Raw genomic sequence first — 26,342 nt, forward strand, 5'->3', positions numbered from 1 at the left:
TCCCTAAACTTCTATCATGTGAAATGTCAAAATTGTCCCATTTCCTGATGCTTGGTCTGGATCATCTTCAGACTCTGAAAAGTGCAGAATTTTAAAGCCACCATTATGCTTAATACAGTCACACATTTTATTGTCTGACTGTAGTAAACTTCCAGAGACACATTTTCACAAGCCCCACAACACATGGAGAGCAAGAGAAGGCAGGCTTTATAACGAAAAGGCCTTGCCACTGTGCTCCAGCAAGGGTGTGCCAAGCATACACACAGACTGTATTCCTGAACTCACCAATTAAAAATGTTCTGTTTTGGGCAAGATATGAAACTTTTTCCCAACATCAACACTTAATTTCCTTCTAATTTTGCAATATGGCCAAAATCCACTACATTTTTGCCTTTAGATATTAGACACCAAAAAAAAAAAGGCGGGGGGGGGGGGACAGTAGCATGAATAATAGGCTGAATTCTCAGTTTCATGAAGTATATCACTTTTGTAAAGAGACAGATTTGTTCTCATTTGTGGGAGAAGCCATGTGCTACCTTTAACTAAGGATATAAAGATGTTATAGCTACATGAAAATGTATTATTAATTCATTATACAAAAGTTTACTTAGGATTTAGGCACTAAAATAAGATAAAAAGATTAAGACACAATTTCTTTCCCCAGGTTACATATATTTTAGTAGGTTAAGAGTGCTGAGACCCATATAACTAGGCTATGAGGTGTTATGATTTATGACTAATAAGTGGGATATATGGGATATATCTGGCCTTGGAATTCTGTAAGTTTAAGAATCTGTCATAATAGTTATATCTTTCGCCAACTTTGGAAAGCTCCCAGTGATAATTTCTTTAAACAGTTTTTCTGAACTGCACTCTTTCTTTGCTTTCTGGGATTGAGATTATACAAATGTTAGACCCTGGCCCTGTAGATAGTCACAGGCCCTGTAGCTTTTTTCTTCCCTATAATTTTTCTCTCTGTTGTTTAAATTGGAAATTTTTTTGATTATTAATCTTCAACTTCACTGACTCATTCTGTTCTCATTACCATTCCATTGTTGAGTCCATTCAGTGAGTTCTTTAAATTACAGTTGTTGTTTTTTCATTTCTAAATTTTCCATTTGGTTCCTCCTTATACCATCTATTTCTTATCTGAGATTTCTATTCTTCCATTACTTTCAATTATAACTGCCCTTAGTTGTTGGCACATTTTTATAACTGTTTTAATAACTTTGTGAGATAATTCTAAAAATCTATGTCATATCAGCATTGATATCTGTTATTACCATTGTACATACAACTTCAGATTTTCCTGGTCCTTTATTTATTGTTTTAAATATGTTTTTATTGACTTTAGAGAGAAAAAGGGAGGAGGAGGGATAGAAAGAAACATCAATGATGAGAGAGAATCATCGATCCACTGCCTCCTGCACACTCCCTACTGGGGATTGAGCCTGCAACTGGGGCATGTGCCCTGATGGGGAATCAAACCTTGACCTCCCGGTTCATAGGTCAGTGTTCAACCACTGAGCCACACCAGCCAGGACAGATTTTCCTGATTATTTAAATGCCAATTAATTTTGAATTGTCTCCAAGACATTTTGATCATTATGTTAGACTACTCTGGGTTTCATTTATATCCTACAGAGAAAATTAATGTTTGTTTTTAGGAGATCATGATTAAGTTCATGCTGCAAGTTCCAACAAGCTTTCAATGAGCTGTGGTTCCAATACCAGTTCAGTTTTCAAATTCTTTGCAGGATTATTTGGATCTGTCCTATGTGTTCATCATACAGGGACTGGTCTGAGGATTGGGTAGTGATTTCTGCTATAGTTCAGTTCTCAAACTATGTAGGTAGTAAGACTCAGATCCACAATGAACAGCTCAGCAATAAACATATAAGCATAAATACACAAACATTTAAAGGGGTTGCTTTCCCAAGCTCTTGCACTCTGCAATCATTTGAGTATATTTTAGTTGCTAGGGCTCCCCTTTTCTTGTCATCCAGCCAGAAAGCTGAGGCTTTATTCACCCACACTTCCTGCAACTATGCCAAACAGCAGGAAGAACAGAAGGGGAGTTGGGGGGAATCAATGAGGATTTACCACATTCTCTTGAGATTACAACTCCTCCAATCAAAGAGGAAGGTTCAACTCTGCATTTTAAGCCTGTCCCGCTTTGGTGTTGCTGTTGCCACAGGACTTCTTAGAGACTGAGGCAAATGAGAACAGAGAAAAGAACAGAAAACAAAAAAAAAAAAGGAGTAAAATGGGGAGAACTTTCTCTGATAGTTAGAAGACCCTTTCCCCACAAAAAGCTGTAACTAGAGGGCTTTTTGAATGCTTTCCGATGGCACTGACACCATCTTCTAGATTTAGGCAGCATTGAGTTTAAGCTTCTGGTAAATATTAAGATGCGCACCAGAAAAATGAAATGTCACAAGGTTGAAAAAAGACTGACCAGGAAAGAAGCTGAATGCTACAGAACTCTAAGCACTCTCACAGGGTTGAAAGACATTCAATTACCAGCCAGGCAGGGTAGTGAATCCTCATTAAACAGCTAGGATTTTCATTACAGACTACAGAGAATCATCTGGAACTGTGAATATAATGTATCTCACTCCCATGATTAGGTTATACTATATGATATTGCTGGCTTTAAGGAAGGGAGATTATCTGTTAGGGGCCTGATGCATGAGCCCTTAAATCCTTGCAATAGATTCAAACAGTGAGCAGGATTTGATGCTTGAGAAATTCTCCACTTCTAGATTTTAAAATGGAGAGCCACATGGCCAGGACCTGAAAGATGCCTCTATTAACTGAGAGCAATCCCCAGCTAACAGCCAGCAAGGAAACTAGAACCTCAGTCCTACAACTACAAGGAACTGAATTTGGCCAGTAACTTGAATCATCTTGGAAGCAGATTCTTTCCCAAAGCATTCAGGAAGGAATGCAGCCCAACTAATACCTGGATTTCAACCTTGTAAAGACAACAAGCAGAAAACCCAGCCACACCATGCCCAGACTACTGACCAATAGAAACGTGAGCTAATAAACAGATATTGCTTTAAGCTGCAAAGTTTTCAGTAATCTGTTACCCAGCAACAGAAAACCAATTTAAAGGGCCACTATAAACTTAATGCTAATAAATTTAACAAGTTAAAATAAATTATTCAAAAGACAAGAATTACCAAAATTGACACAAAAGAAAAAAATCTATATATCCATTAAAGAAATTAAATTTCTAATTAAAAACCTTCCTACAATGAAAATTCTAGGCTCAGGTGGCTTGGAGTAAATCCTATCAAATATTTAAAGAAGAAATAATACCAAACCTACATAAACTTGTTCAGAAAATTGAGGAGGGGAAGGCTTTTCAACTCAATTCATAAGGCTAACATTATCGTGATACCAAAATCAGAGAAAGTCATTACATGCGAAGAAAAGTGCAGACCAATATTTTCCCTGAGTATAGACATAAAAATCTATAACAAAACAGTAATAAAACAAATCCAAAAATATATAAGCTACATCTTCACTGAGTGGAGCATATTTCAGAAATGCAAAGTTGGTTTCAACCTTTTAAGATCAATCAAATTAACAGACTAAAATGTAAAAAACATACAATCATCTCAATAAATATAGAAAAAGCATTTGACAAAGTACAACCTTTTTTTATCCCTTTCAGGATACAAACTCTTAGCACAGTAGGAAGAGAAGAGAATTTCTTGAATAAAGGGCATCTTGAAAAATGTACAGCTAACATTATACTTAAAGTTGTAAGACTGAATGCTTTCCTTTAAGAATACTAAGCCTTGGGATGTCCAAATGTTCTGGGTGTTCCTTTGGGGATTTTAGATGAGATAAACATTCAAATGGTAGGCTGACTAAAGCAGATTGCCCTTCCTAAAGTGGGTGACCCTAATCCAATTTGTTGAAGAATAAAATAGAAAAGGAAAAAAAAAAAAGCTGACCCTCTGAAGAGTAAGAAAGAATTCTTCCTGCCTGAATGATTTATCAGCTTTTCTCCTGTCGTCAGAACTGAAATAGCAGCTCTTCCTGGTCTTGAGCCTGCCAGCCTTCAACAGGGAACAACTCAAACAATCACCTGGTTCTCAAACCTTCAGACTCACACTAGAATTAAACTCTGAGCACTGAGTCTCCAGTTTGCCTCTATCCCTACAGATCACAGGACTTAACCAACTTCACAATCATGTGAGCTAATTCCTTAAATAAATGTGTGTCTGCATGTGCACGTCTGCATGTGCATGTCTGCATGCCCCCGCCCCCCACATATTCTACTGGTTCTGTTTGTTTCTCTGAAGAATCCTGACAGATACATCTACTCTCATCATTTCCATTTAACATCATATGTTGAAGGTCCTAGCCCGGCATACCCACTTCTTTTTTTTCCTTCAGATTTCTTTTCAACATTGTTCTGGAGCTCCTAACTTGTGTAGCAATTAAACAGAATGGTGTGTATTTACAAAAATAAATCATGTTATAATTGCCTTAACTTACTTACATTCAACAATATAACCCCAATGGAAAAAATAAAGGGGGCTGGCGAGAGGAGACTAGCAAACTAGATGGAGTGGACTAGGAGACATTTTACGTGTCATTACGACTATTACTCCTTAGAGCATGACCACAAACAACAGAATCAATTCAGCTTGAAATATCTGTTGGAAGTTATCCTATGGAAATAAAATGTCACTGACAAAGACATATAAAATGTAATACTCAAAAAAATAAAGCAGGCAGTGAAGGCTTCTTTGGTCTTTTTCAGAAGAAATAAAACAGAAGACCGTAGAAAATTTAATAACTACACAAGAATTAAATAACATAAATTACCTACAGAAGACAAATACAATAAACTACAAATGGGAAGAACAAGTAAGAATTCCCATTTTTACAATGTAAATTACACATCCATACATACAAATCAAGGAAAAAAACTATACAAACATATATAATACTCCATATGACTTGAGGATAGATTTGCCTATATGTGATTTCTGCCATTAGAAATATAATAACCAAGGAATTTTAGTGACTATTTATGACAGTCCAAGATGTATTATAAAGTAAATAAATCAGGTTGTAGAATAATGCATACAATATCATCCCTTTTTAACAAACCAACCAATCAACAAAATAAACACAATCAATCTATTCAATCTCCAAACTATATGTATATATTCTATTTATATAAATATGGAAGTCACTCACAATACTGGTTATATATGATGATAAAGAGATAGGTAGGAGAGATCGGTAACTTTTTTCTCTAATCATGTTTGGACTTTTTTTAACCTATTGTAACAATGTTACACTTTTACAATTGGAAAATAAGAAAATTTTAAATTAAAGGAAAAAATAAAATTACCACTAAAATAGAAAACAAAGGCTAATTGGCATACACACACTCATTAAAAATGCAAATCTAGCTAAGAATTTAAGAGAAAAAACACACACCCTTATTTTAATGACAGCTACCCAAAGAATCTTTAATGTCCATTTACAAAAGCAAGCTATTGGTAATCTTTGGCAAGGTGCTTCCTGTATATATTGTCATGCCAGCAAACATCTCAAACTAACTGAATCTCTTTCTTGGATCACAAAACTGTTCACTTAATTTCCTGCCAAACAAAATAGGGGAAAATGCATGCTTTATACTTTGAGACAAAATGCCTTGTTAAGTCTTCTCTTAATTGTATGGGGTTGTGCAATAAATCTCCATGTGTTAACAACTTGTGGTCTATAATGTAGTCATCTATTTTCTTGCAGGAAATTGTATTACATTTTTTGTGCTCAGCAAGTTTAAAAGAAAAAAAAAGGCGGGGGCTGAGTTCAGCTCTAAGCAAGGCCAAGAAAGAAGAGTAAGCTTGCATACAAACACGTAACCTATAGTTTCAACTTAAATTTCACTTGCTATATCCCTGTTCTAAAGCAATTTCTTTTATATAATATACTGGAAAATGTCAATCTATCCATTACATCTCCAAGCAAGTATTTAAAGCATAGTTTAAAACAAAAAAACATTTTTAATTAATAACAAAAATTCTTGTCTTATAATTAACTGCCATATTCTACCTCGTATAATTGACCAATGTTAGTAAAATTTAATTTCCAATGTGACATTCATTGAGCATATCAGTGAGTTATTTAAATAATGGAGCAGATGACAAATTCAAATCTTAGCAAGTACTCACTTTTACAGTTTCTTCTGTGTTAAGTTTATTTCCCTTAACCAAGACAATTTGGAAAGGGTTGTTATTTTCCCAAACATGCTGTAAAAGAATGAAATAAGTACAGGTATTTTAATTAAAGACATGAACATCTTATGCCAACAATGAAATCATCTCATCAATTCTCATGTCCACTGGCAAAATAATGAAAATAGACCTCTAAACTAACAACTGAAAGTCACATATGTTAAATTAAGCATCATAACCAGTAGCACCTAATTCTCACGGTAAAACACAAGCAGCATTCCAATATTGCTAAGAGATTCACTAAGCTAAATATCATAAACAAATAGTATTAAAAGCTTTGAATAAATTAAGAATTTACCATTTAAATTAATATATAGATAATATCTTACTCATACAATTTGTTAAGACTGAATAACTATTTAAAAAGTGTTAACTGTTCCCATGAACACAAACATTTCTTCTTTTGATACAATTAAAGTCTAAGAGTATTCAATAAGACAGGCAAATTACACTGAGTGGCCAGATTATTATGATCTCTAAACGCATAATAAGCTGGCCACTCAGTGTATATCCTATATAATAAAATGCTAATATGCAAATTGTCTCCTCGACCAGGAGTTCGACCAGCAGGCAGGCCGGTCAACCACCCATGTCTCCTCCCACTGGCCAGGCTGGCTGGACCCCACCCATGCACGAATTCATGCACCGGGCCTCTAATATATATATTAGAGTGGCCAGATTATGATGTGTTCAGAGATCATAATAATCTGGCCTTTCAGTGTATACCACAACACTATCATAGCTAAGCTGATAGAAATGAAATATAATAGTAAATCAACTATTTCTGCACATCTAACTTTTCTACCACAATGTCTCAAATTACTCCGGTCCCATGTTCAGCTCTAATCTAAAAAATCTCTCTAATTTAATGGCATTTTTATTTGGAACCAAAAGAACAACAGAAATATAAATGTCATATTTACATTTATATGTAGCTTGAGTAAAGAAAAATAATAGTAACTAAACAGATAGTTATTATAAATGGAAAGGGATTTGTATGCATTGGTTTTCACAGAAGAAGTGAAAAAAAAAGTGTGTGTATGTGTGTGAGAGAGAGACTTACGTATACAACTTAACAAAATCACATGCCTTTTGGGGTTGGCAAAAATTCACACATGAAACTTACAGAAATAATTCGTTTCTTTGGTGGTAAAGGAAGAGGAAGGTTAGATGAATTTCGATTTATGGCAGCCTCTATGGCAATCATTTCCTGTTCATACATCTTTTTGATCTTGCAACATTCCACAAGTATAAAATGGGGCAAGGTCCTGTTCATGACACAGTTCCGGATATACTAACAGTGGCAAGAAACAATAGGTAAGGATATTCAAGCAAATACTTAAATCAATAGAAGAATAAAATTAAGCTGAACAACACTATATTAAAATGACTATGAAAGTATATCTTAACCAATTTAATGTCAAGAATATGAGAAATAAAGTCACACCATAAAAAAACTACCATTCACTGAATATCTTAAGTACATAAGAACTGAGCTAGACAATTCTTATACATTAAAGGTAATCTTCATAAAAACTCTATTAGAGCAATTATCCCCCATTTAATGATATATTAAAGAACAAAAATTGGAAGAGTTAAGTTATACATCTAGTATCTTTAAGACCTGAATTTAAATCCACCTGCCTGACTTTTTTTTTGTTTATTGGCTAAACCTTGAAATACATGCCTCAGTCTAGATGTTTTATCTTCTCCTTTCTGCACTTAACACCTGACAGTTTGACAATAGGCATATCTTTCTAGGGCAGGACATGAACATCGTAGACTGATGTCACAGTACAAGCTTTCACCAATCAGTCAAGAAAGGTTAGCATGTAGTACCCATGTGGCCATTTCTTAAGTCATCTCAACTGGCCACTCACACTTTCCTATGGACCCCTGAGGTAGACCTGGTACCTTTTTAGCACAGGGCTCCAGGCAACCATTACTGTTTTCCAGAAAAAAAAAAAAAAATTATTGGCCTCTCAGCTTGAGGCTCTTGTTTTATTTCCATGAAACCAGGATGACTCTCCAGAGGCATGTAAAAAGGGGGGTGGTTATTCACATTACCAAAGATTCCTAAAAAAATGAATAGAAATCCAATGTATTACTCAAAAGAAAAACTTTCTTATCTATAAAAGCGTAATATGCTAATTAGACTGGACAGCCGAACCACCTTCTGGACTTCCTTCCCGACGAAGCTGCAGCTGCGGAGGCTGAGGCAGAGGCGGTTAAGGGCGATCAGGCAGGCAGGCGAGTGGTTAGGGGCAATCAGGCAGGCAGGTGAGCAGTTAGGGGCTATCAGGCAGGCAGGTGAGTGATTAGGGGCAATCAGGCAGGCAGGCAGAGTGATTAGGGGCGATCAGGCAGGCAGGCAGAGTGGTTAGGGGCGATCAGGCAGGCAGGCAGGTGAGCGGTTAGGAGCCAGCAGTCCCAGATTGTAAGAGGGATGTCCTGGACTGCGAGAGAGTGCAGGCTGGACTGAGGGACCCCCTCCCGCACCCCTGTGCACGAATTTTGTGTACTGGGCCTCTAGTACAGATATAAAGTGTGACTCTATGTATTGTATCAAATGTAGAACCACTAAAAATATATTTTTTGAAATAAATAAAAAACATTTCCAGGATGGCCTATAAGTGGAATTACATGATATTATGATAAATATATTCATTCAAAACTTTTCACTATGAAAGATGTATCATTACATTTCCTTCATATTCCTTTGTTGATACTGTATATTTTCTTTCCAATATGACCTTGTACAAAAACATATGCATGGCTTTATTTTTCTTTATAATAACAAATTCTAGTTTTTGGCAAAACAATATACCTTCCTCTTATTAAGTTAAGAAAAAGGTGTTAAGTTAAAGAAGCAGGAGGCTACTTAAAATATGGCAAAACATGAAGGGAAGAAGGCAGTACTTCTATGCTCCCACCAAGCACTTTATATCTTCCTTCTTCCTCTTATGAGCCAGAGTTCAAGCACTTACTATCAGAATGCACAGCTCCCAAAGCTGTGCACAGAAGTTATCATCACTGTTAGACTTCCTACCTACTAAAGCACAAGAATTGAAGGTTACACCAAAAATCTGAAAACAAAGGTGTAAAATTCCCTATTTCCTTCTAATAAATCACAGGTCTTTATTCTCAAACAAACATCACTTAATATTTGGCATGCCTGTATTCCTCTTTCTTAAAACAAAACAAAAATAAAAGTGATCACATATTACTCTAAAATCTTGCTATTTATCTAACTTGGCACTCAGCTTATTGTTCTTAATACAATGATCATTTTTTAGTCTCCAAATATAATTTCAAAAAATAATCCTCAAATTCCTTGAAGGCAAAGCTAGGATCCTATCCTTTAAGTAGCATAACATATGGTGGGGGAAGAGGTAGTGCACTGCACATATCTTATTTACTTTACTCCAAAAATAATCTGAGGCACTTCAGTGCCTTTCATAACACATATAAGCAGAGAATTCATGACTAAATGGTAATAAATAACCGAAAGGTAAGGAAAGACTTTTGGAGAATGGTAAAACTTAATTCTTACAAAATTTCTACCACATATGGAAGTAACAAAAAAGGTGGGGGAGGGGTGAAGGGGGAAATTACACATACAAATATTAGGCTTAAACTGAAAAGTTTTATAATACATAATGGAAATTTTTAATATTACTTTACCTAGTTAACAGACCATTGCAAATAAGTTTTTATATAATTCAATTAGTGGCCATTTAATGAAAATATTTTGTTTTGCTTCCCCCAGAATATTTCATATCTAAATCATTGTTTATATGATGAAATAGTGGGCAGCTATAACAAACTGTATAAGAATTCACAATACTATATGAAATTATGACACTGAAACAATTAAAAAAGCACAATAAAAACATTATAGATACACACATAATGCCAAAAATACATGTATCTTTGAGTAAAATGACAAAAACATGCCAAAATGTTAACAATGATTAACTCGGAGGGAGGTAGGATTGTAGCTATTATTTAATTGAGTATAATTTTCTGTAGGTTCCAAACGCTGACTATAGTTAACACATTTTTATATCAGAAATTTAAATTGTCAAATTGCTAAATATACACACACACACTTCTCTGGTAAATTGAGAGTTAATACTCATACCTGGAATTGGATTAGTGGGTGATCACCAAATACATATTCTACTCTCCCACTGATTTGCAGCACATAGTCATAGGGGCTAACTTCATCCTCTTTCCAATGAATAGTCAAACGTTTTTGGATTGCCAATTCATTTATTTTTATAGGATTCATATTAGGAGATACTTGAAAGCTAAACACATCCTAAAGAGAGAGGTAGAAAAAAAACCACAAATAACATTTGTGCTAAAAACAAAACATTCTTTACATTTGTACTTATTACTACATTATAAATAGCCATACATAATGTTCAGATATATACATCCTTTAGATTTAATATTTCAGTAAATCTTTCTGTTTTCTAAATATACTGTGTCCATGCCAAATATGCTAAGATTTCTGATAATTTGCAATTCATCTTACGCTATAGAGTGTGCCACAGTTTCCACAGGTCAGATAAATACTTAACTGAAGTTTAATAATATTTAACTAAATTTTATCTTCAGGTAGTTTATCACATGCATTTTCCAGTAAATATCCTTCTTTTAAAAAGTTACCCAAAACCCTGTGTTTTTAGTCTGTATTAATAAAAGAGTTATATGCAGTCACTAGTAAGAAGAGATTTTTACTTTATACTAATTGAACCATAATTTAAAATTTTTGTCTGATTTTATAAACATGTAAAAAGAAACAGAGAAATTTTTACTAGTGAAAAATGGAGATATAGTTGTGATGGAATATTATTAAACCTATGCATAAATCCCAAAGACAGAGATATTAAAGACTGTTTAATAATACCCAAATCCTTCTATAATATAGCAAAATAATTTCACACCAAATGATAATATATCAAAGATATAAGAAAGCTCACTCTCTCTCACAGCAGCCAACTGCTACCCTGGACAACTATGATTATTAGAACACTAGTGGCCTGGTGCACGGATTCGTGCACATTCAAAGGAAATTAGAATATTTTAATATCGTTATTCGCCCTTTCTCTATAATAGAAGTGTCAACCAAATTCATGATCGACAATGACAGATCGAAACACATGAGTGCAACTGGCGCCAGTGAGAGCTTTATATGTATTGAGCATGGGTGAGTCAACTTAGCCTTTTATATATATAGAATAAACTTGCTTAATTAAATCTGATTTCTGGTTTAGCTCAACTTTTCCCAGACCAGTGAAGCACCCCAACTTCTCTTTCAGGTCATTGTCAGCAACACAGCAGTAAATATCAACACAAAGCAGATTGTTATTGTAGATCACACAGGGAGAACAAAGGGTAAAATATTTAACTGTAGCAGTGTTTGACTATATTCTGTGCAGTGAGAAAACTTGAAGTCATTTTCAAGGTCCACCATTTCTTACTTCTTTTCATTGGGGTCAAGTTTCTAAACTTTCTAAGTCTCCATTTTCCAGCTAATGAAAAGAAAATAGGATTCTACTGAATCTCCTATCTATCTACTCCAGGACTTCTGTGAGGATCAAATGAGATGAGGCATGGGAAAACGCTTCACAAACATTTGGTTAAAGTGTAAAATATTTGCAACTGGCTATAAAGCAAGTCATGTTCTTGGGTGAAGAAACTCCAAAGAGGCTAGTTGCTAGGGAGAGGAAGCCGGGCATTGCTACCTGATGTCATTACCCGGTGCCCTCAGCCACCGTTTCTGGGCTGGGCTGGGCTGTGGGCCGCATTTTGCACCATGGCAGTGTCAGCTGCGATTTGGTGGGCTGTCGTCCCGGGATGGCAGCGGGGCCTGTGTCCAGCTTGGGGGAAGCCGATGTTGCTTTGTCAGCGCCAGATCCACACTGCCGTTTCTCTTTAAATGTCCAGTGCACATCATGGCAGCTCCTGAATTGAGCGTGAGCATCTGCCCCCTGGTAGTCAGTGTGCATCATAGCAACCAGTCAGTGGGCTGGAGGGACACTTAACATATTAGCCTTTTATATATATAGACTTTCTATACTGACCTGGAATTGATTTTGCAGTAATTTCCACCAAATTAATTTACGTCACCTCCCTTTTCTACAAGGTATCTCAAATTCAAACTTTTAAGACCTAAACCTACTGGGTCTTCCAATCTATTTTCTCCAGTATTTTTACCCCTTTCTTCTGTATTTTCTCTGAGTTGGTGCCTTGTGCATCATAGTACAGGAACTAGATCCACAGAGTCACTTGATAAGTCATACCACTTCTCTACCTCAATTCCCATAATAATAGTCACCTTCTTTCCATCTCCAGTAACACTCTTCTACTTCAATGATTCTCTACATCTCTCCTAAAGAGCAATATAGCTTCTTATTTGACCTAACTCTTGTACTATCCACCTCAAAACTAACCTTCACCCAACTTAGAAAGTAATCTATCTTTAAAAGAAAAGCAGCAAAAAGATATGGTAGTATCTTTTAACATAATGCAATTGCTCACAACTATTTAAAGCATGGCACACAAATAGAACTTTAATAATAAAAATATGTGCTGTCTAATACATTAACCAATACGCACAAATGGCTCAATATGTGGCTACTGTGAAGAAAGCAGTGGTACACAAATGAACTTTTAAATAAAATTACACATCTGACTAGTAGCTACTGTATTCAATAGCACAGGTCTGAATGATAAAGCCCATACTACTTAATATAATTACTCTATGGTCCTACTCTCTATTTCATACATAAACTCTTCAAAAATATAAAACTATAAGACAATCTCATGATCTCTAAACTCCTTTCAGTGGTAAATTCTATGACTACTTGGAATCTAGTATGATATCTGAATATCTCCATTTCTCTTCTAACTTCAAAATACTTCTTTTCACATATAGTTACAATGATGATTACATTAAAATTTGGGTCCAGTAGAGATTTGACCAATCTACATATATATAAAAGGTTAATATGCTAATTGACCAACCATCCAACCAGTTGCTATGATGCACACTGACCACCAGGGGGCAGACGCTCAACGCAGGAGCTGCTGTGACGTGCACTGGCAACGCGAACCTGGCGCCTACAAAGCAACACCTGACTTCCCCCAAGTGGGACACAGGCCCCACCACCACCCCGGAGCAACAGCCCACCAAATCTCAGCTTACGCTGCCAAGACCCCATGGCGCAAAATGCGGCCCACAGCCCAGCCCAGCCCAGCCCAGAAATGGTGGCTGTGGGCACTGGGTAATGAAGTCATATAGCAATGCCTGGCTTCCTTTCCCTAGCAACTAGCCTCCTTGGAGTTTCTTCACCCAAGAACATGACTTGCTTTATAGCCAGGTGGGAACATTTTACACTTTAACCAAATGTCTGTGAAGCATTTTTCTGTACCTCATCTCATTTGATCCTCACAGAAGTCCTGGAGTAGATAGATAGGAGACTCAATGGAATCCTATTTTCTTTTCATTAGCTGGAAAACGTTGATTTAGAAAGCTCAGAAATTGCACCCAACTGAAAAGAAGAAATGGTGGGCCTTGAAAATGACTTCAGGTTTTCTCACTGCACAGAATATAGTCAAACACTGCTACAGTTAAATATTTTACCCTTTGTTCTCCCTGTGTGATCTACAATAATAATCTGCTTTGTGTTGATATTTACTGCTGTGTTGCTGACAATGACCTGAAAGAGAAGTTGGGGTGCTTCACTGGTCTGGGAAAAGTTGAGCTAAACCAGAAAGCAGGTCTAATTAAGCAAGTTTATTCTATATCTATAAAAGGCTAAGTTGACTCGTGCATGCACAATACATATAAAGCTCGTGCTGGCGCCAATCGCACGCATGTGTTTCAATCTGTCATTGTTCGATCATGAATTTGGTTGACACTTCTATTATAGAGAAAGGGCAAATAGCGGTATTAAAATATTTCTTCTAATTAATTTCCTTTCAATGTGCACGAATTTGTGCACCGGGCCTCTAGTACTTAATTAAATTCAGACTGATCTAGAAATCCAGGCTGTGTTCAAGTTAAATTCTACTGTTTTTAACTTAAACTCTAATAATCTCTTAACAGTAAAATTCCCTATTCCAGATCTTCCAATACTGCAGAATTCACTAAACAATATTTTAAATTTGATCTTGACACCTCATAATATCCTAATCTTGGCTCAAATTGAACTTTAATCTCAACACATCTCTGGATAGAGTACAAATGGTTTTTGTTCTCTATACAAACTTCCTCTGTAAAATGCCAGAAGGCAGGATCCTTTTCTCATATTTGTCCTAATAAATACTTATAACATGCTGTTTGAAAGGTGGTAGGACTGGATAAAGCCATAAACACCAGGATAAAATCCTTGTTCTACCACTGGCCAGTTATGAAGCCTGGCATAAATAACCAAATTTCTCTTCTTTTCTGTTTCTTCACTATAAAATGTGGAGAAAATAACTTCACTTTATAGAGTTGTTGTGAGAAGTAGCAAATATATTAAAAATTCCTTTCATAGATCCAGGCATAGTATTAGTGCTCAAAATAGAATGGCTACAGATAATGGTTTTTGTCATTGTTATCATAGTAATTGAAGAATAAAACTATCTTTTAACTTCTACACTAATCCTAAGGCTGACCCTAGATGATAAGATAATAATACAAAGGTAGTAGCATAACCCAGTTTGTAAAATTGCTCTGAACATTCAGATGCAGATTAACTGTATAAACATACATGGAAATGTCCAACTCCATATCAGTACTTAATTTACATATTAACAAATACAAGAATATTTGGGGGGGATCATTTGGTCAAACCTTTCATTTTATAGACAAGAGAAAATTCACATGAGAAAATAAAATATCTGCACTAAAGAAAATTATCTAGATAGGAGTTAGCAAATATTTTCTGTAAAGGACCAGACTTTGAAGACATGTATCTTTGTCATATATTCTCTTTCTTTTCTTTTTAACATCCCTTTAAAATTCTTTATTTTTTTATAACCCATTGAAAATATAAAAACTATTCAAAAACAGTACAGTTTGCTAACATACAATTGCATAAAAAAATCATATATGAGCAAAGGATGTGTCACTTTAGATTATCACTATAATCCTAAATATATTTCCACACTAAATCTAAAAATACTCTTGCCCAGCCAGTGTGGCTCCGTGGTTGAGCGTCAACCTATGAACCAGTAGGTCACAGTTTGATTCCCGGTCAGGGCACATGCCCAGGTTGCGGGCTCGATCCCCAGAGTAGGGCATGAAGGAGGCAACCGATCAATGATTCTCTCTTATCATTGATGTTTCTCTCTTTCACTCTTCCTTCCTCTCTGAAATCTGTAAAAATATATAAAAATAAAAATAAAAAAAAAAATGTTCTTTATAAAAGTTTTCTAGGCAAGCAAGAGCCTCCTCTGAGGGTGGAGCTGTATTTAGGTAAAAGTCACAGATTTATTACAAAATATTTATTAAAATAATATTACCTGACAATTTTCAAAATGCACAGCCACAATGAGCTTTCCTCCATAAAGTTTATCTTCTAAGTTTTCAAGGATGGATGATTCATGCTCTGGTGGATATGTCTGCTTTAGCCAGTCCATCCAAGACAATCCCACAAGCGACTGAATTTTTTCCTCACTAAATTTACGCATTTTTATTCGGAATTCATTCACTTCAGGATCCTTCAAGGCATCAAATTCATGCAAACCTAAACACATTTTTTAAAGTAGTCATTTTGAGTAGCTGATATTAAAGAGAATATTAAAAATGTAAGAGAATATAAAATATATTCAATAGAAACATATAGATAATTGGCTTTTATCAAGCAAACAAAACTGGGCAGGAAAATATTATACAAAATCAATGAATAGCCAGATAAAATACTAAAAGTAGCCCAGCTGGTATGGCTCACTGGTTGAACTGCTCTATAAATGATAATTTAGAATTAAAACAGAAAATAAAATAATCAGGCACATCATATTTAAAAGAAGGTATTTTTAGACCCATTAGGCAGTTATATCTGTAAAGGTTCCATTGTTTTCTTTGGGGAGGATGCGGCAGCAAACTTGTTCCTGAAGTTAAATTGAAATAATTGTTTATTGTTTTGCCAGGAGGCATGACCTCACTAAACCCGGTTGTAGTCATGAAATACAAAACAACAATGGCAAAAATTTACTTATTAGGTATTTAAATTGGTTCTAAAATATTAAAACAAACTTATTTAACTTCCTAAATTAATGTTAACATTTAAATTTGTGTATATGATCAAAACACCAGTTTTTCTAGAGATGCTAAAGATCTAAAGTACAATTTATAAAGAGTTAAGAGTTTATAAACTGTTTAATTTAACATAGTAAAACACTTCTTACATGCTGATCTTTTAAATTGCAAGGAACACTGCAAAATAAAATTATACAATAAGCTTTATGATTCTGAGTGAAATATAATACATTGCTTATAGAAAGAGAAATTCAATTCTAATATACATATTTCCTGTGCTGTAGTAAGGTAAAGTTAGGTTTGCCAAAGAAAAATAGCATGCCCAATTCTATTTCAATTTTAGGTAAACAATGAATAGTTTTTTAGCATAAATATATCCTATGTAATATTTGGATCGCCTATATTTTTATTTACTAAATTTGGCAAGCTTGGGTAGAGTTAATGATAGCTAATGAATCCTATGTTTTATAAATCAAGACCAGAACGGAACACAGTGATCTAAGGGTTGAAAAGGTGGTAAATTTTAAAAAGATACCTATATTCCGAAGAAAGTTAGGTATCTCTGTGGTGCTACCCTTTTGGATTACCAAATGCTTTAGATAAATCAAAATATTATCAAGTGGATAGTCTTATCCTAGAGGATAAAAGATTATAAGTAATTTTTAATTCTTTCCAGTTTTCCATATATTCTTCAGGTGAAGGAAAAACTTTTTCTAATGTAGAAAATTAATAACCTATAAAAATCTTTGGAGCATTTGGAGAAAATGGAAAAGAATGCTTTCTATGAAGTCTAGTAACATATAAGAAAAAATCTGTATGGTAATGTAATTATCTATCTATTTAATTGTGTGTGTGTGTGAGGGGGAATTATTGCCAGAAGCTAACAAGCTATCCTCTGAAGTAATAAAACATTTTAAAGAACAGGGTGCCATTAGCAAATCAACAGGGTTCTGTTCTAAGTACTCAAAGGGAAGAGGTCAGCCTCACAGTGTAATTATTGGCTACCCTGAATTACCTAAGGTCAAGATCAAAGAATACTATTTTAAATGGGATGGTTCTTGGGATGGTACTAGATTATACTCTAATACTAAATTTGATTAATATAGGTAGCCAATCCAGATCCAATAATCTCCAGTAGATTTTTTGGTTTTGTATTTAAACTTCCAAGTCTCTTCCTCAATTACCCTATGGTACTCACTTCATATTGGTATCTTGTCTAAGGGAGGAGGATATTGATAGTAAATACTGGCCTCTGAGATTACCGTATTTTCCGGCGTATCAGATGACTGGGCGTATAGAAGATTTTCCTGGGTTAAAAAGTCATCTTATACGCCAGAAAATACGGTACTACTTGTCCTTGTTTTTCATTTTGTTACTAACAATTCTCCCTGAAATTTATTTGCAAAGAATACTATAGACATGCTGTATCTTGACTCACTACAAAATTAACTTCTTAAAGATAATTTTAGTTATGGAGTAAAATTTGTCAATAATATGGGTTACATATGGAAACTTACCAGCTTAAAGTCTTGGTTGGCATAAGAATCCTATCTAATAAAGAGGGAACATGCTAATTGACCCTCATGACGTCGCAAAATGGCGGCGCCCACAGCCAATAAGAAGGGAATATGCTTATTGATTGCCCCGCCATCAAAGATGGTGGCACCCAGTCCCCTCAGCCCCGCCAGGGCGGCAGGTACGCAGCAAGGCCGGGCCCACCCCAAGGCGGGCCTGGCTGCTCCGCTCACCTGCCTCCGGAGTCCCCCAGTCCCCTCAGCCCCCCAGCCACCCAGGGCCAGCCCGAGGCGCAGGCAAGCCTTGGATGGCGGCTGCCCAGGCACCCAGGGCCAGCCCAAGGTGCAGGCAAGCCTCGAATGGCAGCTGCCCAGCCACCCAGGGCCACCCGAGGCTCAGGTAACCAGGGCCAGCTGAGGCTTGCACTGCCGGCAGTGGCAGCAGCAGAGATGTGATGGGGCATCACCTTCCCCAGATCGCCGGGTGGCCTTCTGCCCCTGAGGGCTCCCGAACTGTGAGAGGGAGCGGGCCGCGCTGAGGAACCTCCCCCTCCAGTGCATGAATTTTCATGCACTGGGCCTCTAGTTGTATATAAATTATGTTCATGGGGGAGTAGGGGCAGGATGGGGGGGTTCAATGGGGAATAAAAGGGGGGACATCTATAATACTTTCAACAATAAAGATAAATTTCTTTAAAAGAACCAATACAAATATATTTTAAAAATTATGTTCATACTGTAGGGGCAGTTCAGTATCTCTTAGAAAAGGGCTTCTCAAACTATCTGAGGCAAAGGAACATATTTCTTTACAACCTGTCAAAAAAAAACACAGTATTTTTATAAAATAAAAATAAGTCACTCGAAAAAGAAACACAAAACTTAAGCCTTTGGATATTGTGGCACTATCACATCGCTAGAAGAGTTTTTATTCCTGATTTCCGTACTTGCCTCAGTAACTGGTAACAATTTACAGACTATCACTGGTCTGTGGACCACACTTTGCAAAGCAATGTCTTAAATCATACTTACTACATGTTTGAATATATTGCAAAAAACATGTTAAGAATTCATATTAGAAAAAATTTTAATTACCTTTTCCTATAAGGACTCCAATTTTTGAGTCTAATTTTTCCCCTGGGTCACAACTTCTAGTCACTAATTTGAGAACTGGAAGAAAAGGTCTGACATCACAGAGTCTTCTTGTTTCATCTTCGAGCTCCTCATATACAGCAGTTTGATTCACACATGCAAACATATAGGAGTCAATTTCCATAAGGAGGTTAAACATTGGGTAATTATGAATCTGTGTCCACAACATCTGCAGGATAAAAATAAGACATTTTCTGAAATGGCACTTGCTTAAGTGCACAAAGACACATCTACAAGGATACTCACTGTAGCACTGTTTGTAAAACTCAAAAACTGAAGATAAGACAAATGTTTAGCAGTAAGAGATTGGTTAAATAAATTGTAGAACATTAAAGAACTATGAATATAAAACAGAAATATGGAAAGCTATCAAAGACATATTAAGGTGTGTTTCTTTAAAATAAAAAATTGCAAGAGACCCCTAACCGGTGTTACTCAGTGGTTACAGTATTGGCCTGTGCACAGAAGAGTCTTAGGTTCAATTCCTAGGTTGTAGGCTCAATCTCCAGCTCTGGGGCACATGCAGGAGACAACCAATCACTGAGAAATTTTAAAGTATGTATCATCACCCCCATACAAAACGTGTGTTATTTTTGTCCTGCATTCTTTTCTATTTACGAGGGGTCACTTTATTAATATTGCCCTATCAGAATGAACATAGTCAATCTCTCTTCATCTCTCCCCAGGTCTCCTGGATTAGATCATGTACAAAAAAATCAACTTACAAATGCAAGACGGGATTGCATATTTTAACTACAGCTAGTACGAAAACCAGAAGCTGAAGATAAGAGACCTAGGTTAAAACCGTGGCCAATTCTCATCCTATCTAATAAAAGAGTAATATGCAAATTGACCAAGACACAAGATGGCCGCCCCCATGTGGTCAAAGATGGCTGCCCCATGTGGACACAAGATGGCCACCACAAGATGGCCTGGCAGGGGAGGGCAGTTGTGGGAAGTTAGGGGTGACCGGGCCAGCAGAGGAGGGCAGTTGGGGGTGACCAGGCTGGCAGAGGAGGGCAGTTGGGGGAGACCAGGCCAGCAAGGGAGGGCAGTTGGGGGGGACCCAGACCTGCAAGGGAGGGCAGTTGGAGGGTGGGGGCAGGCCTGCAGGGGAGAGCAGTTGGGGGGGACCAGGCCTGCAGGGGAGCACAGTTGGGGGGGGGGGACAAGGCCTGCAGGGGAGCACAGTTGGGGGGGGGGGACAAGGCCTTCAGGAGAGGACAGTTGTGGGTGATCAGGTCAGCAGGGAGGGCAGTTGGGGGGGACCCAGGCCTGCCAGGGAGGGCAGTTAGGGGGACCAGGCCTGCCAGGGAGGGCAGTTAGGGGGACCAGGCCTGCAGGGGAGGGCAGTTGGGGGGACCAGGCCTGCAGGGGAGGGCAGTTGGGGGGACCAGGCCTGCAGGGGAGGGCAGTTGGGGGGGGGGACAAGGCCTGCAGGGGAGGGCAGTTGGGGGGGAACAAGGCCTGCAGGGGAGGACAGTTGGGGGGGACCCAGGCCTGCAGGGGAGGGCAGTTGGGGGGAACCAGGCCAGCAGGGGAGGGCAGTTGGGGCGGACTAGGCCTGAAGGGGAGGACAGTTGGGGGGGGGGACCAGGCCTGTAGGGGAGGGCAGATGGGGGCAGGGCTGCAAGAGAGGGCAGTTGGGAGGGGACAAGGCCTGTAGGGGAGGACAGCTGGGGGGGACCCAGGCCAGCAGGGAGGGGTAGTTGGGGGGACCAGGCCTGCAGGGGAGGGCAGTTGGGAGCCAGCAGTCCTGGATTGTGAGAGGGATGTTCAACCACCTGTTTAGGCCCGATCCCACTGGGATCGGGCCTAAATGGGCGGTCGGACATCCCTCAAGGGGTCCCAGATTGGAGAGGGTGCAAGCTGGGCTGAGGGACACCCCTGCCCCCCCCCCCGCCCCACCCCCCATGCATGAATTTCGTGCACTGGGCCTCTAGTAGCTATATAAAAAAGAGAAGCAATGCTAGGCAATAAAAGAAAAAATAGGCAAATGAACTTTGTTGAAATTAAGATCTTTTGTGCATCTGACACTATCTAGAGAGTGCAAGGCAACCCACAGACTAGAAGAAAATATGTGTAAATTATATATTTGATAAGAGATTAATAGAGAATATATAATAAATTCCTATGACTCACCAACAATAAAAACAAACAATTGAATTTTAAAATAGGCAATAGTCTTAAACAGACAATTCTAAAAATGTGCATAAGAACATGAAAAGATGCTCAACATCCTTAGTCACTAAGGAAGTACACATAAAAACTACAATAAGATACCACTTCACAGCCATGAAAATGTTATTAGAGAGAGAGAGAGAGAGAGAGAGAGAGAGAGAGAGAGAGAGAGAGAGAGAACGAACCCTAGCTGGTTTGGCTCAGTGGATAGAGCATCGGGCATGTACCTCTCTTGAGGCTCGATGATGGCCCGGCCCTGGTCAAGGCCATGCGGGAGGCAACTAATCGGTATGTCTCTCTCACATCAATGTTTTTCTCTCTGTGTCTCTCCTCTCCTCCCTCCCTTCCACTCTCTCTCTAAAAATCAATGTAAAAAAAAATATCCTCGGGGGAAGATTAACAAAAAAAAAAAAAAAAGAGAAAAATGGATGGATAAACAAAAATGTGGTAGGATCCATATAGTGGAAATTATTCAGCCTTAAAAGGAATAAAATTTGGATACACTTTACAACATGGATGAACTTTAAAACTATTATGCTAAGTGAAAGAAGCAAAACACAAAAAGACAACTACTGTATGATTCCACTTACATGAAGGAGCAAGAATATACAAATTCATAGGAGACAGAAACTAAAATACAGATTCCCCAGATTGGGAGAAAGGGTAGTTTGTCATTTAATGAGTAGAGAGTTAGTGTTTGGGATGATAAAAAGTTCAGATATGGATGGTAATGACAGTCGGACAACATTGTGAATGTACTTAATGCCACAAATTGTGCATGGAAAAATGACTCCAATGGTAAATTTTATAGTATGCATGTTTTATAATATGCATACAATTTATAACAAAAAAGGAGGAGGGTATCAGTGGTTAATCCAGGTTCAAGTAAAACCATAGGCATCTTGGTCAAAATAAAAATAAGTACTCTCTGCACCTGCAGAGTACCTAAAAAGTGTCTTTTTCTTTTTTTCTTTTAACTTCATGGATCATGCAGTTTTAAAATTCTCATGTCTCTCTGATGAAGAAGCATGGGTTAAGAGTAAAAAAAAAAAACAAACAAAAAAAAACACAGTCCAAAGTCATGAGCTTTAAAAAGGTTTGTTGCCTGGCCGGTGTGGCTCAGTGGTTGAGCATTGATTCAGGAACCAAGAGATCTCAGTTCAATTTCCAGTCAGGGCACATGACCGAGTCGCAGGCTCAATCCCCTGAAGGGAAGTGCAGGAGGCAGCTTATCAATGATGTTTCTCTGTCATTAATGTTTCTATCTCTCTTTTGCTCTCTCTTCCTCTCTCTCTAAAAATCAATAAACATATTTTTTAAAAGTTTGTCATAAATACTTTTTCTTTAAATATCATAACCCTTGCTTTCCATATTGGGTTCAGCTACTTGAAAAACATTAAAGAGAAAGTTTAGAAAAACAATTTCATTTATGTGTCAGAGTCTTCACAAATCAATGGTACTAATCAATTCACTTGAAAAAATAATCCAACAAAACAGGCAAGCCTTGTCATACAAAAGAAATAGCTTCCAAATGAGGATATACCATTCATTACTGAGGGTGGAAATAAATCTAGTGAATAGCAGAAAACTTTTTCTTCCCCAAGAGTCACCATAAAAAGTAGTGGGTTAAGGACGGAAAAGAGGAAGAGAAGGAGAAGGAAAAGGAGAGAAGTAAAGAGACAACCAACCAAAAATCACATAGGGAAAAAAAAAACATAATAAGCTCAAAGATCGTAAATACAAAGATTTAACAATGTCAAATTCCTTTTAATAAACTGAACTAATATTTCAAACTAGCTAACATAAGCTTATTTTTCTTAATTCAGGTATCACATATGGATTTTTTTAAATTAAAGGTGGGAATAAGAATGAGGATGTTTTAAATGTTCATAAGAGATAAAGCATGAATCAAAATTTTTAAATGTCATGAACTAAAGGTTAAAAGTCCCTCAAATTTATCCTTTGGTTTACATTATACTTTCTATAATAGAAGTACATGTTCCCTTAAGTGTTATAGTAATAAGCTACATTTATAGAAATTCTACTATTATCATACCTGTTTAATATTAGAAATGGTAGCTTCCCGAGGTACCTCCAACTGGATATAAATCCCAGTGGGCAAAAGGAAATCCACAGGTATGGAGCCATCAGATGCTATCTGTGAATCCACTGCCCAGATGTCAAGGATGTCTGCCATAGCAGGAGGCATTATGAAACTGAAGCACATTCATAACCATGGGGCCCTAGAAATCAGTAAATAAAATTTAGTGAATATTTAGCCAGATACTACACTAAAATATGATAAAGCCCACCAATCCACAATTAGTCCTTGTATTTCAACATAGCCAGTAATGTAATAGGAGGCCAATTAAATCAAGCAACAGTAAGCCAACAGAAATAAATTACTTAAATATACTTCGGTTATCACTACATAAATATTACACACATCCACACACAATCACACACACACCCCCACCGACTCAAATTCAAAATAAGTATATCACATGTAAAAGATGAACAGTTAAGGACTATAGGGTCCTGAAAAAGTTAACAATCACTCAACAAGTGATTATTTCCAGACTTTACTTAGATGATATTGGCTTCTTTGGCTGAGTTTTTCTTTGCAAACTCCAATGAAAACAGCAATCAAGAGGCCTTCTTTCGAAAATAATTTTCTTTCAAGCTCATGTGAGAAACAAAATATCATCAATTTAATCCCATGACCCGCCACCTAAGTATTAAAAAGACCAAATCCCTCCACCCAGCTAGCAAAGTCCTTGGTACTATGTTTCTGGCCTATGTTCCTTTCCTCCCAGCACTTCATAGCCCAGACCCTTGTGCCACAGGTGCCTTTTGCCTTCCTCCTGTTAGACCTATGTTCATTGAGGCTGACACTCCTGCATCAAAACCCTATCCCAACAAATGCCCCCTCAACTGTGCCATTTAAGTCCCATCTATCCTTTAAGAGCTTCCTTCAAGAAGGTACAATAACAGCGGGAAGAACATTGGCTTTGAAGTTAAATAAACCTAGGTTCAAATCCCTTTATTCAAAGTATGAAAGTGTTACAAGAAAAGACACAGGAGCCATCTTAAAAAGCATTTTGAGCATCAAAAATAATGACACCCATGGGTTGAAACACATCAAATATATACAATGTGTGACTTAATAATGATATAAAAAAATAAATAAACCCTTTATTGGTCACCATGAGGGCTGCTTAAACCAACTCATTATTTTGAAAACTGATAAAGAATAAGGACCTATAAACCACACATTTACCTGCTTGTTTATACTAATTCATAATTGATATGATTAAGGTGTGTGTTTTTAAGAACAATTTTAGCTAATAAATGCAAAAAGAATAATAGAATTAGAAAAATCACCATATTGCAACCTCTAATGAAATAATGGATCTAGGCAAGGATCATTAATGAATGCTAAAAAGAAATTTACAATATAAGGTGAAAAGATAATAGGGAACTTTACAATTCAGACTGACACCATCTGAATTCTCTGAATAATCCAGGTGGAACTTTACAATTCAGGTTGACACTACCTAAACTCTCTTGAATAATCCTGACATGTCTGTTCCTGTACTACAGCAGTAAGTACTACAAAGTCACTACCTATACAGTATATTTAAGACTTTTTAAAAAATGTACTTGAACCTAATGAAGTTCCAAATTTGATATATCTACCAGTTTATAGAAACTAGGGGAAATAGAGGAGAAAGTTAAACAATCAAGGAAGCAATCAGTAAGTAGTGTCCAAAATGTTGGATCATCAGTAAAACAATAACAAGAAAGCAAACTAATTAATAACAGGAAGGAAAAGGCTGGTGGGAGGATTGTTAAAATAATAAAAGAATACTTAGGAGACATAGCCAAATTCAATGTTGATTTGAACAGATCCTACATAAAAAACTATCTTTCAAACAACCTAGAAAATTTAAATATGGATTGAATATTAGATGATATTGAGGAAATACTGTTACGTTTGTGACATATAATACTGGAATGTTTATTATGTTTCTAAAAATCAGTCCTATCCATTAGAGATGCATAATGGCAGTATATGTAGGTGTAAATAGCATTATGTTGACATTTGCTTTAAATCATTCAATTTTTTTCAAGTGAATGGACAGCTGGTTTCAAAAGTTTGTATAATGATAAGATGATGAAAAAAAATCTTTTCAACAAATGGTGCAGGAATAACTGAACATCCATATACTAAGAAAATGAACCTCAATTCCTATCTTAAGCCAAAAATAAAAATGAACTCAAAATGGGCCATAGGCCCAAATGTAAACTCTAAAACCAAAAACCTCAAGAAGAAAATAAAAGAAAATCTTGTGGTTTTGGATTAAGCAAAGATTTCTTAGATATGACACCAAAAGCAGAATTTATAAATTTAAAAAATTGATAAACATCATCAAAACTGAAAACTTCTGACCTTAGCTACAATCGTTCATAATATCAAAAGACTGCCTGGCCAGTGTGGCTCAGTGCGTTGACCTATGAACCAGGAGATCACAGTTCGATTCCTGGTTGGGGCACATGCCTGAGTTGTGGGCTCGACCCCCAGTGTGGGGTGTGCAGGAGGCAACAGATCAATAATTCTCTCTCATCATTGATGTTTCTATCTCTCTCCCCCTCACTTCCTTTCTGAAATCAATAAAAATATATTTTTTAAAAACAAGTCACAGGCTGGGAGAAAATGCTTGCAAATCATATTAAGGGCTTATATACAGAATACATAAAGAACTCTTAACATACAATAATAAGAAAACAAACACCTCAGTTTTTAAACTTTGGCAAAATATTTGAACAGACACCATCAAAGCAGATATGTAGATGGCAAAAGGGCTCAATATCATTAGTCAGTGCAAAGTACAACAATGAGATACCACTACACACTTATTCCAAAATCTAAAATTAAAAAAGACCAATCATACCAAGTGT

General features: G+C 36.9%; 1 protein-coding gene across 4 annotated transcripts in view; it reads right to left on the reverse strand.

Annotated features, from left to right (window-relative positions):
• Positions 1-26,342, reverse strand: part of PIK3CB (phosphatidylinositol-4,5-bisphosphate 3-kinase catalytic subunit beta) — a 139,671-nt gene that overhangs the window by 51,216 nt on the left and 62,113 nt on the right. For all 4 annotated transcript variants that reach the window (XM_054708178.1, XM_054708180.1, XM_054708179.1 and 1 more), the window contains 6 exons: positions 23,437-23,623; positions 19,143-19,368; positions 15,801-16,024; positions 10,420-10,599; positions 7,402-7,569; positions 6,213-6,290 (listed from right to left, as the gene is read on the reverse strand). In XM_054708178.1, the coding sequence (XP_054564153.1) occupies positions 6,213-6,290; positions 7,402-7,569; positions 10,420-10,599; positions 15,801-16,024; positions 19,143-19,368; positions 23,437-23,607 (1,047 nt within the window). In that variant the 5' untranslated portion in view covers positions 23,608-23,623. The remainder of the gene's footprint in view (positions 1-6,212; positions 6,291-7,401; positions 7,570-10,419; positions 10,600-15,800; positions 16,025-19,142; positions 19,369-23,436; positions 23,624-26,342) is intronic.

This window comes from Eptesicus fuscus, chromosome 18 (assembly GCF_027574615.1).
Source record: "Eptesicus fuscus isolate TK198812 chromosome 18, DD_ASM_mEF_20220401, whole genome shotgun sequence".
Taxonomy (NCBI): Eukaryota; Metazoa; Chordata; class Mammalia; order Chiroptera; family Vespertilionidae; genus Eptesicus; species Eptesicus fuscus.